The sequence below is a fragment of the Venturia canescens genome, unplaced genomic scaffold, assembly GCF_019457755.1.
Source record: "Venturia canescens isolate UGA unplaced genomic scaffold, ASM1945775v1 PGA_scaffold_15__1_contigs__length_3012046, whole genome shotgun sequence".
Taxonomy (NCBI): domain Eukaryota; kingdom Metazoa; phylum Arthropoda; class Insecta; order Hymenoptera; family Ichneumonidae; genus Venturia; species Venturia canescens.
Window position 1 is genome coordinate 1,806,730 of NW_025108584.1, and position 17,117 is coordinate 1,823,846.

Genomic DNA, 17,117 nt, shown 5'->3' on the forward strand with positions numbered 1-17,117 from the left:
TCACGACCCTGGAGAGAAACCAAGGCAACGTTTTTTCACTTCCAATTTCGTGGAAAAACGAGTTTTTATCATGAAATTGTATGTTATAAGGCGAAATTCATGTCTCCGCTGGAAATCGACCTTCCACCATGATCTTCAGTTCCAAATAGGCAAAAGAAACTGAAGGAACAAGGAAAAATTTCTCATTGCCCCCGAGACACGCCAAGGCAACGTGTTTTCACTTCCCATTTGGTGAAAAAACGAGTTTTTATCATGATATTGGATGTTATAAGCAGAAATTCATATCTCCGCTAAAAGTCGATATTCTTCCATGATTTTCAATTTCAAAAAGGGAAAAGGAACTCAAGAAACGGGAAAAAAACCTCACGACCCTGGAGAGAAACCAAGGCAACGTTTTTTCACTTCCAATTTCGTGAAAAAACGAGTTTTTATCATGAAATTGTATGTTATAAGGCGAAATTCATGTCGCTGCTGAAAATCGACCTTCCACCATGATCTTCAGTTCCAAATAGGGAAAAGAAACTGTAGAAACAGGGAGAAATTTCTCATTGCTCTCGAGAGACGCCAAGGCAACGTGTTTTCACTTCCAATTTCGTGAAAAAACTAGTTTATATCATGAAATTGAACTTTATAAGGCGAAATTCATGTCTCCGCTGAAAATCGACATTCTCCCATGATCTTCAGTTCCAAATAGACAAAGGAAACTGAAGAAACCGGGAAAAATTTGTCATTGCAATCGAGACACGCCAATGGAACGTGTTTTCACTTCCCATTTTGTGAAATAACGAGTTTTTATCATGATATTGGATGTTATAAGCAGAAATTCATATCTCCGCTAAAAGTCGGGAATCTCCCATGATTTTCAATTTCAAATAGGCAAAAGGAACTCAAGAAACGGGGAAAATATCCTCACGGCCCTGGAGAGAAGCCAAGGCAATGTTTTTTCACTTCCATTTTCGTGGAAAAACGAGTTTTTATCATGAAATTGTATGTTATAAGGCGAAATTCAGGTCTCCGCTGGAAATCGACCTTCCACCATGATTTTCAGTTCCAAATAGGCAAAAGAAACTGAAGAAATAGGGAAAAATTTGTCATTGCAATCGAGACACGCCAATGCAACGTGTTTTCACTTCCCATTTTGTGAAATAACGAGTTTTTATCATGATATTGGATGTTATAAGCAGAAATTCATATCTCCGCTAAGAGTCGGGATTCTTCCATGATTTTCAATTTCAAATAGGCAAAAGGAACTCAAGAATCGGGAAAAAAACCTCACGACCCTGGAGAGAAACCAAGGCAACGTTTTTTCACTTCGAATTTCGTGAAAAAACGAGTTTTTATCATGAAATTGTATGTTATAAGTCGAAATTCATGTCGCTGCTGAAAATCGACCTTCCACCATGATCTTCAGTTCCAAATAGGGAAAAAAAACTGAAGAAACAAGGAAAAATTCCTCATTGCCCCCGAGACACGCCAAGGCAACGTGTTTTCACTTCCCATTTTTTGAAATAACGAGTTTTTATCATTATATTGGATGTTATAAGCAGAAATTCATATCTCCGCTAAAAGTCGGCATTCTTCCATGATTTTCAATTTCAAATAGGCAAAAGGAACTCAAGAAACGGGAAAAAAACCTCACGACCCTGGAGAGAAACCAAGGCAACGTTTTTTCACTTCCAATTTCGTGGAAAAACGAGTATTTATCATGAAATTGTATGTTATAAGGCGAAATTCATGTCTCCGCTGGAAATCGACCTTCCACCATGATCTTCAGTTCCAAATAGACAAAAGAAACTGAAGAAACAGGGAAAAATTTGTCATTGAAATCGAGACACGCCAATGCAACGTGTTTTCACTTCCCATTTTGTGAGAAAATGAGTTTTTATCATGATATTGGATGTTATGAGCAGAAATTCATACCTCCGCTAAAAGTCGGGATTCTTCCATGATTTTCAATTTCAAATAGGGAAAAGGAACTCACGAAACGGGAAAAAAACCTCACGACCCTGGAGAGAAACCAAGGCAACGTTTTTTCACTTCCAATTTCGTGAAAAAACGAGTTTTTATCATGAAATTGTATGTTATAAGGCGAAATTCATGTCGCTGCTGAAAATCGACCTTCCACCATGATTTTCAGTTCCAAATAGGGAAAAGAAACTGTAGAAACAGGAAGAAATTTCTCATTGCTCTCGAGAGACGCCAAGGCAAAGTGTTTTCACTTCCAATTTCGTGAAAAAACTAGTTTATATCATGAAATTGAACTTTATAAGGCGAAATTCATGTCTCCGCTGAAAATCGACATTCTCCCATGATCTTCAGTTCCAAATAGGCAAAGGAAACTGAAGAAACCGGGAAAAATTTGTCATTGCAATCGAGACACGCCAATGCAACGTGTTTTCACTTCCCATTTTGTGAAATAACGAGTTTTTATCATGAAATTGTATGTTATAAGGCGAAATTCATGTCTCCGCTGGAAATCGACCTTCCACCATGATTTTCAGTTCCAAATAGGCAAAAGAAACTGAAGAAATAGGGAAAAATTTGTCATTGCAATCGAGACACGCCAATGCAACGTGTTTTCACTTCCCATTTTGTGAAATAACGAGTTTTTATCATGATATTGGATGTTATAAGCAGAAATTCATATCTCCGCTAAGATTCGGGATTCTTCCATGATTTTCAATTTCAAATAGGGAAAAGGAACTCAAGAAACGGGAAAAAAATCCTCACGACCCTGGAGAGAAGCCAAGGCAATTTTTTTTCACTTCCAATTTCGTGAAAAAACTAGTTTATAACATGAAATTGTATGTTATAAGGCGAAATTCATGTCGCTGCTGAAAATCGCCCTTCCACCATGATCTTCAGTTCCAAATAGCCAAAAGAATCTGAAGAAACAAGGAAAAATTTCTCATTACCCCCGAGACACGCCAAGGCAAAGAGTTTTCACTTCCATTTTCGTGAAAAAACGAGTTTTTATCATGATATTGGATGTTATAAGCAGAAATTCATACCTCCGCTAAAAGTCGGGATTCTTCCATGATTTTCAATTTCAAATAGGGAAAAGGAACTCAAGAACCGGGAAAAAAATCCTCACGACCCTGGAGAGAAGCCAAGGCAATGTTTTTTCACTTCCATTTTCGTGGAAAAACGAGTTTTTATCATGAAATTGAAGGTTGTAAGGCGAAATTCATGTCTCCGCTGAAAATTGGCCTTCCACCATGTTCTTCAGTTCCAAATAGGCAAGAGAAACTGAAGAAACAGGGAGAAATTTCTCATTGCCCTCGAGAGACGCCAAGGCAACGTGTTTTCACTTCCCATTTTGTGAAATAACGAGTTTTCATCATGATATTGGATGTTATAAGCAGAAATTCATATCTCCGCTAAAAGTCGGGATTCTTCCATGATTTTCAATTTCAAATAGGCAATAGGTACTCACGAAACGGGAAAAAAACCTCACGACCCTGGAGAGAAACCAATGCAACGTTTTTTCACTTCCAATTTCGTGGAAAAAACGAGTTTTTATCATGAAATTGTATGTTACAAAGCGAAATTCATGCCTCCGCTGGAAATCGACCTTCCACCATGATCTTCAGTTCTAAATAGGCAAAAGAAACTGAAGAAACAAGGAAAAATTTCTCATTGCCCCCGAGACACTCCAAGGCAACGTGTTTTCACTTCCAATTTCGTGAAAAAACTAGTTTATATCATGAAATTGAACTTTATAAGGCGAAATTCATGTCTCCGCTGAAAATCGACATTCTCCCATGATCTTCAGTTCCAAATAGACAAAGGAAACTGAAGAAACCGGGAAAAATTTGTCATTGCAATCGAGACACGCCAATGGAACGTGTTTTCACTTCCCATTTTGTGAAATAACGAGTTTTTATCATGATATTGGATGTTATAAGCAGAAATTCATATCTCCGCTAAAAGTCGGGAATCTCCCATGATTTTCAATTTCAAATAGGCAAAAGGAACTCAAGAAACGGGGAAAAAAACCTCACGGCCCTGGAGAGAAGCCAAGGCAATGTTTTTTCACTTCCATTTTCGTGGAAAAACGAGTTTTTATCATGAAATTGTATGTTATAAGGCGAAATTCATGTCTCCGCTGGAAATCGACCTTCCACCATGATTTTCAGTTCCAAATAGGCAAAAGAAACTGAAGAAATAGGGAAAAATTTGTCATTGCAATCGAGACACGCCAATGCAACGTGTTTTCACTTCCCATTTTGTGAAATAACGAGTTTTTATCATGATATTGGATGTTATAAGCAGAAATTCATATCTCCGCTAAGATTCGGGATTCTTACATGATTTTCAATTTCAAATAGGGAAAAGGAACTCAAGAAACGGGAAAAAAATCCTCACGACCCTGGAGAGAAGCCAAGGCAATGTTTTTTCACTTCCAATTTCGTGGAAAAACGAGTTTTTATCATGAAATTGTATGTTATAAGGCGAAATTCATGCCTCCGCTGGAAATCGACCTTTCACCATGACCTTCAGTTCCAAATAGGCAAAAGAAACTGAAGAAACAGGGAAAAATTTGTCATTGCAATCGAGACACGCCGATGAAACGTGTTTTCACTTCCCATTTTGTGAAATAACGAGTTTTTATCATGATATTGGATGTTATAAGCAGAAATTCATATCTCCGCTAAAAGTCGGGAATCTCCCATGATTTTCAATTTCAAATAGGCAAAAGGAACTCAAGAAACGGGGAAAAAATCCTCACGACCCTGAGAGAAGCCAAGGCAATTTTTTTTCACTTCCAATTTCGTGACAAAACGAGTTTTTATCATGAAATTGTATGTTATAAGGCGAAATTCATGTCTCCGCTGATAATCGACCTTGCACCATGATTTTCAGTTCCAAATAGGCAAAAGAAACTGAAGAAATAGGGAAAAATTTGTCATTGCAATCGAGACACGCCAATGCAACGTGTTTTCACTTCCCATTTTGTGAAATAACGAGTTTTTGTCATGATATTGGATGTTATAAGCAGAAATTCATATCCATAAAAAAACTTTAAAAAAAATTTTCTTTAAAAATTGTCAAAAAAATTATTTTATAAAAAAAAAATACAGTACAATTCGAAAAAAAATTCACAAATCTAGAAAAAACATGTTTAAAAAAAAAATATTCTGTATCTATTTTTTAAAGTTCAAAAAAATCAAATAACAAGTAAAAAATAAAAAACCGAAAAATCGCGTTTGAAATCATTATGCAAACCGATGCCTCATCCTTCTTATTTGATTCGAACAGCTAAATCAATTGAAAAAAATTCCATCTAATTTACGTGCAGCATTAAAATTTATTATATCAATTCGAGGCCAAGTATTTTCTAATGAATTGAAAAAAGTTACCACTTGAGTTACGTACAGCACTAAAATTTATGATATCAATCAGTGGACAAGTATTTTATTAGTAACTCCAAATTTTGACATTATTAAAATGTTCTAAGAAGCTTTTAAATCCAAAAAAAATCACATGAAAGCTAGTCATTCGTTACTCTATGGTGGCAAAGACTTATAAGAAAATCGATTTTTCTCAGACTTTCAGGATCCTTTGGTATTATTCACAAAATTCAACGTCGATTGGATCGATACAAATTATGTTTAAATATGTGTTAAAAGTACTTGTCCGGCCCATCACTTTCCGTTTAAATTGTTTATCCAAATAAAAATCAGGGCTTGTCTAGAACTGATGGTTCACAAGTCACAAGTATTCATGCAGAGGGAATTGAGAGAATTATCTTTACGTAATTTTTACTTAGTTGCACTAATTTAATAAAAAACGGAAACAAATTATTCCGCAATATACAAGGGATTTTATTCTGCATCGATAAATGAAACAAATTGTACATAATATATATGTTCATGCTTCCAAAATAACTCTCCAGTTTATATTCAATGATGTCAATTCTTACTTCCTACTTATTCTTCCAGCGAACGAATTCCATACGGACTAAGAACTAACCTCTACTATTATTAAAAGCATTAAACTAATAATGAATCGCATTTCAACAAATTTTTAACCAGATTCTGCCGTACAATTTCATTTTTTTATGATTGATTTTTTATTGAATGAATAGTGATGGGCCGGACAAGTACTTTTAACACATATTTAAACATAATTTGTATCGATCCAATCGACGTTGAATTTTGTGAATAATACCAAAGGATCCTGAAAGTCTGAGAAAAATCGATTTTCTCATAAGTCTTTGGCACCATAGAGTAACGAATGACTAGCTTTCATGTGATTTTTTTTGGATTTAAAAGCTTCTTAGAACATTTTAATAATGTCAAAATTTGGAGTTACTAATAAAATACTTGTCCACTGATTGATATCATAAATTTTAGTGCTGTACGTAACTCAAGTGGTAACTTTTTTCAATTCATTAGAAAATACTTGGCCTCGAATTGATATAATAAATTTTAATGCTGCACGTAAATTAGATGGAATTTTTTTCAATTGATTTAGCTGTTCGAATCAAATAAGAAGGATGAGGCATCGGTTTGCATAATGATTTCAAACGCGATTTTTCGGTTTTTTATTTTTTACTTGTTATTTGATTTTTTTGAACTTTAAAAAATAGATACAGAATATTTTTTTTTTAAACATAATGTTTTTTCTAGATTTGTGAATTTTTTTTCGAATTGTACTGTATTTTTTTTTTATAAAATAATTTTTTTGACAATTTTTAAAGAAAATTTTTTTTAAAGTTTTTTTATGGATGGATTTATTAGCAAACGAGGGACCATCAATGTACTTGTCCCAACCTTTTTTTTCCTAGGGGAAGTTTATGGTTTGATATCACGTATTTTTTCTCTAAAGTTCCTTATTTATGTTCAGTTGACTATAGGATTTTAGTTTAAATTTCTACGAATTATTTATGATTTTCGGCTTATAACGTTGGTTTTCACGAAAAAAGACCTATTTTTCGTCAAAATAGTACTGAAAATATTTCGTCACAGGTCTGTCCTTGGACTTTGAGGATTTTTTTCCATGTACTCTAATGTGTTTTATCAATTAGGAATCAAAGAGCACGGTCGAAAGCGGGTTGGAGGCTGCGATATGATTTTCGGCTTATATCGTTAGTTTCCACAAAAAAAAGACCTATTTTTCGTCAAAAATGTACTGCAAATATTTCTTCACAGGTCTGTTCTTGGACTTTGGCAATCTTTTTCCTTTAACTCTAATATGTTTTGTCAATTAGGAACCCAAGAGCACGGTGGAAAGCAGGTTGGAGGCCGAGATATGTTTTTCGGCTTGTAACTTTGGTTTCCACGAAAATAGACCTATTTTTCGTCAAAATTGTATTGGAACTATTTCGATAGAGGTTTGTTCTTGGACTTTGGTGATTTTTCTCCTTGTCTTCTAATATGTTTTGTCCATTGGGAACTCAAGAGCATGGAGCAATGCGTGTTGCGGCCCGAGATGTGATTTTCAGCTTATAACGTTAGAAAAAAGAAAGGAAAAGAGGAAAGATAGATCAAATTCAAGACTCAACAAATCCAACAGAATTGGCCATTTTTAAATGTCGCTTTTGCATTCTGAATCTAGACATTTTCGTGTCTTCCAAAACGTACCCCCGACGAAATATATTTCCAAAGTTTGCAAGTGGCCGCTGCGATCCAATTATCTACAGTTTGATAGTTGCCGAAAAAAGGCACCTGGAAACATTTATTATGTTAGAACTCAAAGAAGCAAAAAAAACTGAGCATACTTAATTCAACAGAGCAACGGAATTCAAAGACGTTTAAGGTACCTGCATTGGTTGTGGAGGTAAACAATTTAATTTCAGGATAATTTAGAAATAAATTTAGAAATTCAGAAATTCAGCATAGAATTTAGAAAAAGGAAAATTAAGTTAATTAGTAAAGCTGAAGACTTTTGGGATGAATTTTTGAGATTATATGTTACGGTTGGAGTAAAAAATTTAAATGATGGGCACACATGCTGCGACACAAACATATGAAAGTTTGCAGGTATTCGCTCCATACCGCAGTATTAGCACACATGCTGCGCCACAAAAATATGAAAGTTTGAAGGTTTTCGCTCCATACCACAGTAATACATTTTCAATACTATTTGAAAAGAAACACCTTAAAACTTGCTGAACCAAGTTCCATTACATATTACCATAATCAAAGATAAGGGGTGATCCATAGCATATATATCTATCCACAGAAATTTCAGAGTTCGCAGGTATCTGCTGCGGTTCAATGTATCTGCGCAATGAGCTTCGAAGACAGCAATTTCAAATCTATCCATAAATGAGCAACTGAAGACTTTTATAATCAATTTTTTACTTCATATATATGTTACGGTTAGAGTCAAAATGTAAAATGAATGGCACAGTATATAAATTGTATAGTTTGCAGATTTTCGCTGTATTTCAATGATCCGAATCTACAGCATTATAATGAAAAGTTGTCAAAAGTCATGATGTCCCATTAAAATGACATAGCGCACATTGCATTCAGAAATTCTGTAAGTTTCTGGGGATGTTGGTAGGCATTATATTTGATCACATCCAAAACTGAGCAACTGTAGACTTATCGGAATGAATTTTTTTTATAATAATTCCATATTTGTAGTTAGTTTCCAAATTTATCACTCGACAGACCTAATGGGAAAAGAATAACTACCCAGTATACCAAGACCAGAAATTTTTTTGAAAATCTGATTTACAAAATGTGCAATTCAAGATTATGGTTAGAAACCTCTCGAATCATGTTACCACTATCATCATGAAGAAGGAGTAGAAAATCATAGGACACATATTAGGGAACGAATTAATAATATGTATCGATCCTCTGCAAACTGATGGGGTGAAAACAAGGATCGGAGAGGGCAGAGCCAAACTGAATATCAAGCAAAATATGGGAATGTTTATATATAATGTTGACACAAGAAATAAATTAGAGAACATTTATTCAAGTAAAGTTTCTAATATCATTCTAACAGTTCCGTGTGTTTTTGTTCTATTTATTCGTATGTATAACCTATTTACACATGATATATAACCACGCCAGTGACGATATATTCGCACTGGACAATATTTTGTAATCTGGTTTAATTGAAGGATTATTTCAGTCAACACTTATTTCCAATCGAACGAAATAATGAAATCTTGAAAAGTTTCATTGACATATGCATCGCGCATTTTTTATATTCTTTTTCACACACACATCACAGACTACATTTACGCGGCCGCTTTGATACCGATTTAATATATCATAAATTTTAACAAAATAAATAGTTATATGCACTTCTTTAGATGACGAAAATTATTTTTTTATTTATCCCGCACGCACTTCGTAATGTCGAAACTCTGTTCATGCGATCAAAAACTGACACACGGTTTGTATTGGTTTGTATATATATATGTATATCGATCGAATTTATGACTGCTGTTACCAGCTGTGCTGCAGCTATATAAAATTAGCCCCTCGATTTTGATTTTTACCATTTTTTTTTATTCATTCTGATTGTTTGGCGTTAGTTTGTGAATGTTTGATTAATTTAAACGTTTGTTTGACAATATTTGTTGACAAACAAACGAAACAAAAAATAGCGTTAAATTAGCCGCCACTGTTTCAAAATTGATTTTTTCACACGCCAATCGATTCGGAATCGTTTGTTTGAAACAAATAATATTGTTTGAACGTTTGTTTGATCATTGTTTATCCGAGAAATGGATAAATCAAATGTTGTCAAAATCCCGCTGTGACGCTTATGGCGACGAACATAACCTATAATTCATGTTTGGGTTGTGAGTGAGACAAGACCTGACAAGACGGAAATCGAAGAATTTTTAGAGGACATATGGTCACGGAGAAAATCACCACCCCATAATATTCTCGGATCGATCAATAACACTCTGGCTCATGAATACAAAGGCATCAAAATGTGAGTTTTAAATGTGTTCAAATATTTCCGACTATAGACATGCCACTATAATTCGCAGTTTTGTATTTGCGTCACTTTTGGTATTACAGCATCGACGAGGACGGAATCAACAATGTGAAATCCACAAAACTCGTTGAGAGAATTAACTCTCGAAGCTCTTGAAGCACTTTCGATATCGAAGAATACGCGAAGGCCTATCTGACCTCGAAGATCGGAGAAGTCTGAATATTTTGACGTCCACGTAACGATGGTTGCTAATCCGGAGAACTTGACCGTTCAACGTCTCGAATCTAAGTAAGGATGAATTGAAGGTGACAATTTTTCACTTTCCTAGTCAAATTATTGCCGGGGCTAATGACTCTTTGAGACTGCGAAAAGTATTTTTAGTGCAAATCGATATGTCATTTTATTTTATTCATTCAAATTTTATTCAACGATTTCATCTCGATTTTTTGATGTTCATTGAAATTATTTTGTTCATTCAAATTTTATTCAACAATTTCATCTTGATTTTTTGATATTCATTGAAATACCGATTTTTCGTTTTCTCTAAAATTTAATTTTGATTTTGAACTCCAAATGTATATAAATTAAAAATAATTCAAGATTATAAACTTCTATTTTGCTCAAATTTGATTTTTGTGTGCAGAATTTGATGGTGAAACTTTGGAAAGTTTGTCAGGACTTGAAAGATTCACATCTCCCTCTCGACTCGGTCAGAGAGGGTCGACTTTAAGCTGCGAAACGTAACAATGATGGTTTTTGGTATTGGTGAGTAACGTGACAGAATAAAAACCCAGAATAAATCCTCAGCGAACCGATAAGTCAGTTTCAAATCTCGGAATATCGTTCCATGCGAATTCAGCTCGAGTTTTGCAATGTTTATTGAGTTTTTTTTATTTTTCTCTTTCCAGTGGCTACGTGCTTAACGTAACTGACAAGCAAGTGTCCATGGTTTACTTGCCGTACAATGTTTTGCTTAAGGATGTATCGTAACAATTCCGTTTGAAGTTTGAGGAGCTCCAGGTTATTTGTTTTAAAGAGCAAGGCAGAAATCGACGTTTGACAGCGTTCCATCGAACCATCAAGTTGCTTACAACCAAGAAAATTGCTCAGGGAGCACTCATCAGAATAAAACAATCACCATCTCGTAATTATGGCAACAGTTCACAAAGTATCTCATCTTCCTCAACAGACTTGTACTGAAGCCATCCCGGATATGTGTACGACTCAGAACTTTAAACTTATTTTTACAGTTCCGGTTATTAAAATTTCCAAAATTACTACACTTAGCAGTATGACCCACAAGAACTCGTACGGTTTACCACAAGATGGGCATAACCTGCTTATGTCCAGCTGGGAAATAATTCAAGGTATACCAGAGCTAGTAACGACGCTACTACCAATCTTACGCCTTTTCCCCAGTATTCCAATGGCTCTCATCAATAATCAACTTTGAATCAGAATTATTATACTACAGGATACAATCGTCAATCGCAAAACCAAGGTACAGAATGCTCTTGTTCTCTGTTCATAAATATCAATTATAAGATATAATCAGCCAGAGAAATTAACTTAAGCTTCTAATGTTTTGCTTTTCCAAATAAGATTGTGGATTTGTTCTAGATTCGACAACTGCGAGTAATATTAAAGAACGTAGCAACGATACAACTCATCAGCAAGTATCCAATGGAAATCCAACGACATCAACGTCACCTCTAGCAGAAGTCATGAAAAAACGCATCGAAATAAAACCTGAAGCACCCATGGTGCCTGAAGTGCATTCCATTGAAAAAAGTTCAAAGAAGAAACGAAAAGAAAGTCTCGAAAGCTCTCATCACTTCAATAATAAGTTTGAGAACCTTCAGATCGTGTGGGCACATGGTGCACCGATGTTCAATCCAAACGTGTTCCCCTCGGCGATCGTATCACACTGCGAAAATTTACCATAGACATAAAAAAGTATTAGAAATTTGTGGATAGTTTGACAGTCAAAACACTAAGTGGTTTGACCAGTTTAGACATCAAATGGAGCGAAATAACCGACATCGAGGTAAGCAAAATCTAATCTTGTCAAATTTATTATTATACAATTTGATCCTCCACAATTTTTGCATTAATTTTATTCAGTAACAGAAAACGAAGGCGAACTTTTAATGGATAAGGAGGGAAAGGCAAGTAAAGACAGTACGTCGGAACGCCTATATTTCGACTCGTTCAGACGAAATGTAGAAATTTTTACATGAAGCTCCAAAAACGTAGATAATTTTTCTCAGACAACCGTGAGTCCTTCGCCAGACAACGAGATTTATTCTTCTCGAAAGTCAGTTTGTTCCACGTAGATGGAAAAAAAGATCAATATACCGTGGAACAAGTGACACGTCATCGGATTTTGAAAAACGAAAAGATCGTAAAAATCTTAGAGACCTTCCCATGAACAACGCAGGAGCTCCGAACAAAGAAAATTCACAGGAAAATAACGAAAGTCCTGGCCATTTATAGACTAGTGAGGAAAATTCTTTCGACCAATTTTCACCCATTCATTTCGGGGAATTGCATAGACTTGAGCCTTGCGCTAGTCGTCAGAGGTATTCGCCATGTTTTAACTTTGATTCCTCGAACTCTGTGAGGAAACTGATGTCACTCTCCGTTTCAATGTCCGAAAGAACTTCTGCCAGTAAGAACAATCATGGAAGACAAAAAACACCGCAAAAAAAAGTCTAGAATGACAGTGTCACAGGAACTCACGACACCAAGGAATTATGATGAAATGGATACACGGGAATTGAAGGTACGGAACTCGATTTTTTTTTACCTGCTCCACGGTGGTTTCATTTTCAAAATTATCCCGAAAAAAACGAAATTCTCTTAACCTTCAATCTAAATTGAATATTAATTCTGTAAATTTATTATGCATCAACAAAATGTAGAAAAATTCTTAAAAATGATGGAATAATATCTTTTGAGTACGTACAAAACTCAGCTATACCGGAAACAAGATCTGTTGAAGCTAAAAATTTCGTGAATGCATGCAAATTTTGAGTTCTACGAAATTTTGACGTTATCAAACGAAGCTAGGTTACCTGAAAGGAAAATTTTTTTTGTCAAATCCATTCATCGAAGTTTTTGAACGACTCAACAAAACTTGATCTCCAGTGTGAGAATGTGCACTTTCCCATACAAATTATTCATAGTTTTTCGTTTATTTTACAGCGAGAATTAGATAAATATAGGATGAATCCGCAGAAAAGAAAAAGAGCCAGACAGTTATTGAAACATATCTACAATGAGTTACATCAAAAAGTTCTAGCTAAAAGCCCGGACAAAAATGCACTGGACATGCAACAATGTAGAAGAAGGCGATGACGAAGAGCCTCCGCCTAAAAGAACTGGAAGGATAAGTGCTCATAATCTAAGTGATTCGGAATCCGATCGCGATACTGGACAAGAGAGGTATTTTTGAATTTTGGAAAAAAATGTGATTTTTCAATATTTATAAATGTCCATTATGAAAAAAGCACGTAAAAACACACCGCTGAAATAAGATTGTGTTCGATTGTGCAATTACGTTAATATTATTACTATTATTATTTACCGTTTTATTATAAAATTCAAAATGATTTTCAGTTTGTTGAGTTCGGGCTCGTCCGTTATACCGTTATACGTCCGTTGCGATTCGGAGTATTGTATTCGACGCTCAAGGCACAAGGCTTAAATTGCAAACAAAATGATTTAATGGATTTCTTGAACGAAAAATGGTAAATATCGGGCTTCAAGATTCATTGCCTCGATTTGATCTTCAGTTTGTGATGTTGGGTGTCATAGATTCCGATCAAGATCAGGTAATCAGCAATCATGTTGTGAGAATGAACAAATATAGAAATTCAATGGAAGAAGATGGCTGGGTACTTGCTTTTCACAGTGACGTGGATATTTTGAATAAGGAAAATTCTGTTGCTGAGAGTATACAGGAAAACGATAATGCAGTTTTGGAATAATATGATTCACTTTTGCACGGAAGATCCTAAGCAAGAACGTGATTCTGTCGTTCGCTTTTAACTACCGTAATTGAGAAAAATCTATTGATTGATTATTTGTTTGTTTTTACAGCGATCAACTATTGAGCATTATATTCATATGAAAGCATATTCACGTCGTTGGATTGGATCAGTGAAGCCAAAGTTCACGAAAGAAGCGAGCAAAACAATTGCTTAGTTTAAACATTTACTACCCAATACTTAGATCGGAAAACATGGCTGAATCAGATATTACGAAGGTTTGTTCGAAATTCACCTTGTACTTTTTTTAGTAAAAAGAAATAAAATTTCTCCATCTGTTGTAAATATTTTCAGACGCAACAGGCAGATAGCAGCACGTATTTTGAAAACCCTTATAAAGTTGTCAAAAAATGTGAGCGAGCTCGTTCAGTTCGTGTATTTCAAACGCGTATTCGAGAAGGAAAATCGTGGCGAAGAACAAAGACGTAGTAGTTAGGATGACGTGGCCAGTGAAAAAGAGGATGAATCAAGAAAGTCGAAACACTCGAGGAAAAACAAAACTACACGAATTCTACAGCCGCTGCTGCGGCTCTCACGGAAAGACCAACTAATACTGTACAATCGCAAGCACCAGAATGGAATTCGAAGATTAAACACTGGTGACCATTTCTACGAATAAGTAAGCAAATTACTTTGAGGATGAATAACATGAATATATAAAACCTCTGGAACTTCAGATATCTGGAAGTAGTTAGGCATTGATATCGAACAATAAAAACCCGAGAAATATCGAAAAACTACTGGAAAACTTTTATGGCAATCGATCAGATGATTGTACTAGTAATCATATTAAATCAATTTGTTGATTTTCTAGAATAACTTTAAAATTCCGTTTTTTTTTCTTATGATTATGTTTAAAATAAATACATTAAATTCATGATTTCTCCAAACGGACATCCAATATAAATTGAATAGTCAAATGAAAATCCATGCGCCCTGAGGATAAATCATATATTTCGTAACACAAGTAGTACTGAAATTAACTCATTTACGGAAAATATTTTTTTATAATGAGTTGTAACTAATAGTAATGAGGATCAATACTTTTCCTATGTGAAACATTTTGATATTTCCAATAATTTCCTTGATTTTATGAAATCCAAATAAATGTTAAGTAACAGAAATCTTATAAAAATTAATTGAAATGCTTCTCAAGCATAAGCCATAAATAAATACTTCTCGTGATGTCATGTAATCAAACTTTATATTCTATTTTTTAGGTTCAAAATTTTCCGAGAATCAGTGAATAAATTGTTCCATAAGCAGTGTTAACAATCGTTGCCAATGTCAAACATTTGAGAATACATAAACACCACTCACCTGAATTGACTTTAATCGAAATAATAGCTGCAATAGATTAGATAACTGAAGAAAATCATTTTATGCTTGCTCATGATCAGTTATTCCTCATTTTTTATTACCCAGAAGGAGAAAAATTATACTTCAATCAATTCAAAATGCCCAAGCAATTGCTAATTCATTAATTTTTCTTTGTATCAATAATCAATAATAAATATACAATTTGAACGATCAATCAAATCTGATCACATATTTATTTAAATCCCTAACAATCATTTCTGTTATTTCTTTTTTCGAGATCAACGGAATTTTTTCAGTTTTGAAAATGAAATAATGTTATTATCAAAATAAGAACATTCACCAAGCAGAAATGGCAGAAGTTTCAAAATATATAATTTATTTTTTATTTTCAATTCTAGGTGTTTTCGTCGTCATTTGCATCGCCAACCTCGTCGCCGAGACGTTTGCAATACAATGGCTGGATTAGACACGCAAAATATACTACTTTCACTTGCGCATATGTCTGGATACATATTTGAATATACGCGCGCGCACTATAATACACATCATGGTCAGAATTTCCTCTTCCTCAAACACGTGGAGTTGAGAGGCAGATGAGTCGAAATTTTCATACTACATGAACGTGGGCTCATGGTGAGTTGTAACCGACATCATTATAGTTTGTAGCATTGTGAAAAGCGATTGCTAGGCATCAGGTATGTGACAGGTAATAATTCTAAAAAATAGGTATTTATTGAGGATGGATGATTGATATTGAATGAGTTTGATTTTCTACGTTTGGCAAGCAAACTGGTCTGAAGCTGAATGTTTGTATCAACGTGCTCTGAAAACGAAATGGAGTATTGTCGGCTTTTTTTTAAATCCTTCTATTGTATTAATATATTATCCAATTGATACCGCTACAAATGCTATCTAATTATGGGACTATAATGAAACAATGCTTATTGAATGCAATTGGGATTGCTCAATAAATCACCCAAAGTCAGAACCTAATTCCTACTTTTTTTTTTATATCAAGCTGTAAAATAAGTAGATTAATAATTGATTATATAATTGTTAATTATTCATGGCAAGTTTTGAAAAAAAAGATGAGACAATCAGTTTCCCTTGCAAAAGATTTATTTCATTTGAAATTCCAAGTATATAGAGCAGATTTTCTGTTTTTTTTATCGTGTTCTTCCGAACCTTTTCTAAAACTTTTTTCCTCATTGCTAGGTTTCGATCGATAAGATTTTTATATTTTTTTCCATGCTTCGCTTCATATATTAATAACTATCAATGTAAATTTTCAAGGTCGATTCTGACCTGATAATGAGAAAAAAAATCGAGTGGTTTTTGTGAATAGTTTCAGAGATAGTTTACAACAACCCAATTTTTTAATAGAATATTTACATTGGTAAAAAGCCATAACACTATTTTTTTAATCTGATTTACATATTAAGTGCATGTAACGGTACAATATCCTATGAGAAAAGAATCGCTCATCCTCTTTTTTATGTAGCATCGAGTTCAATTAGTTCTCTGGCTGGCAACAGATTCACCACTCGATATGATAGAGGCGTGGTAGCAGCTGATTTTTTCCCGTATTGCATCATACCCATCATACTCATATTCGCATATCGCGTGTATTTTATGTTTAATCCTATTTCAAATCGAACTTTTGAGTGGCTGCTGTATTTCGTTGATATAGCTTTATGTTGATTATAAAGAATAAATAAAAGTGAATCGGCCAATTAAACATTGATTTCAAATTTCGTGAGGGAGGCATTAGTTCGAATTCTTTATCAATAATAAAGAATTCAATCAAATTGAATTTTTCGTGTT

General features: G+C 34.4%; 1 protein-coding gene across 1 annotated transcript in view; it reads left to right on the top strand.

Annotated features, from left to right (window-relative positions):
* Positions 1 to 11,867, top strand: part of LOC122418616 (uncharacterized) — a 94,855-nt gene extending 82,988 nt beyond the window's left edge. Inside the window, exons 3-7 of the mRNA XM_043432889.1 lie at positions 9,784 to 9,915; positions 10,005 to 10,029; positions 10,927 to 11,089; positions 11,172 to 11,288; positions 11,542 to 11,867. Coding sequence (XP_043288824.1) covers positions 9,784 to 9,915; positions 10,005 to 10,029; positions 10,927 to 11,089; positions 11,172 to 11,288; positions 11,542 to 11,867 — 763 coding nt within the window. The remainder of the gene's footprint in view (positions 1 to 9,783; positions 9,916 to 10,004; positions 10,030 to 10,926; positions 11,090 to 11,171; positions 11,289 to 11,541) is intronic.
* Positions 11,868 to 17,117: the final 5,250 nt, after the last annotated feature.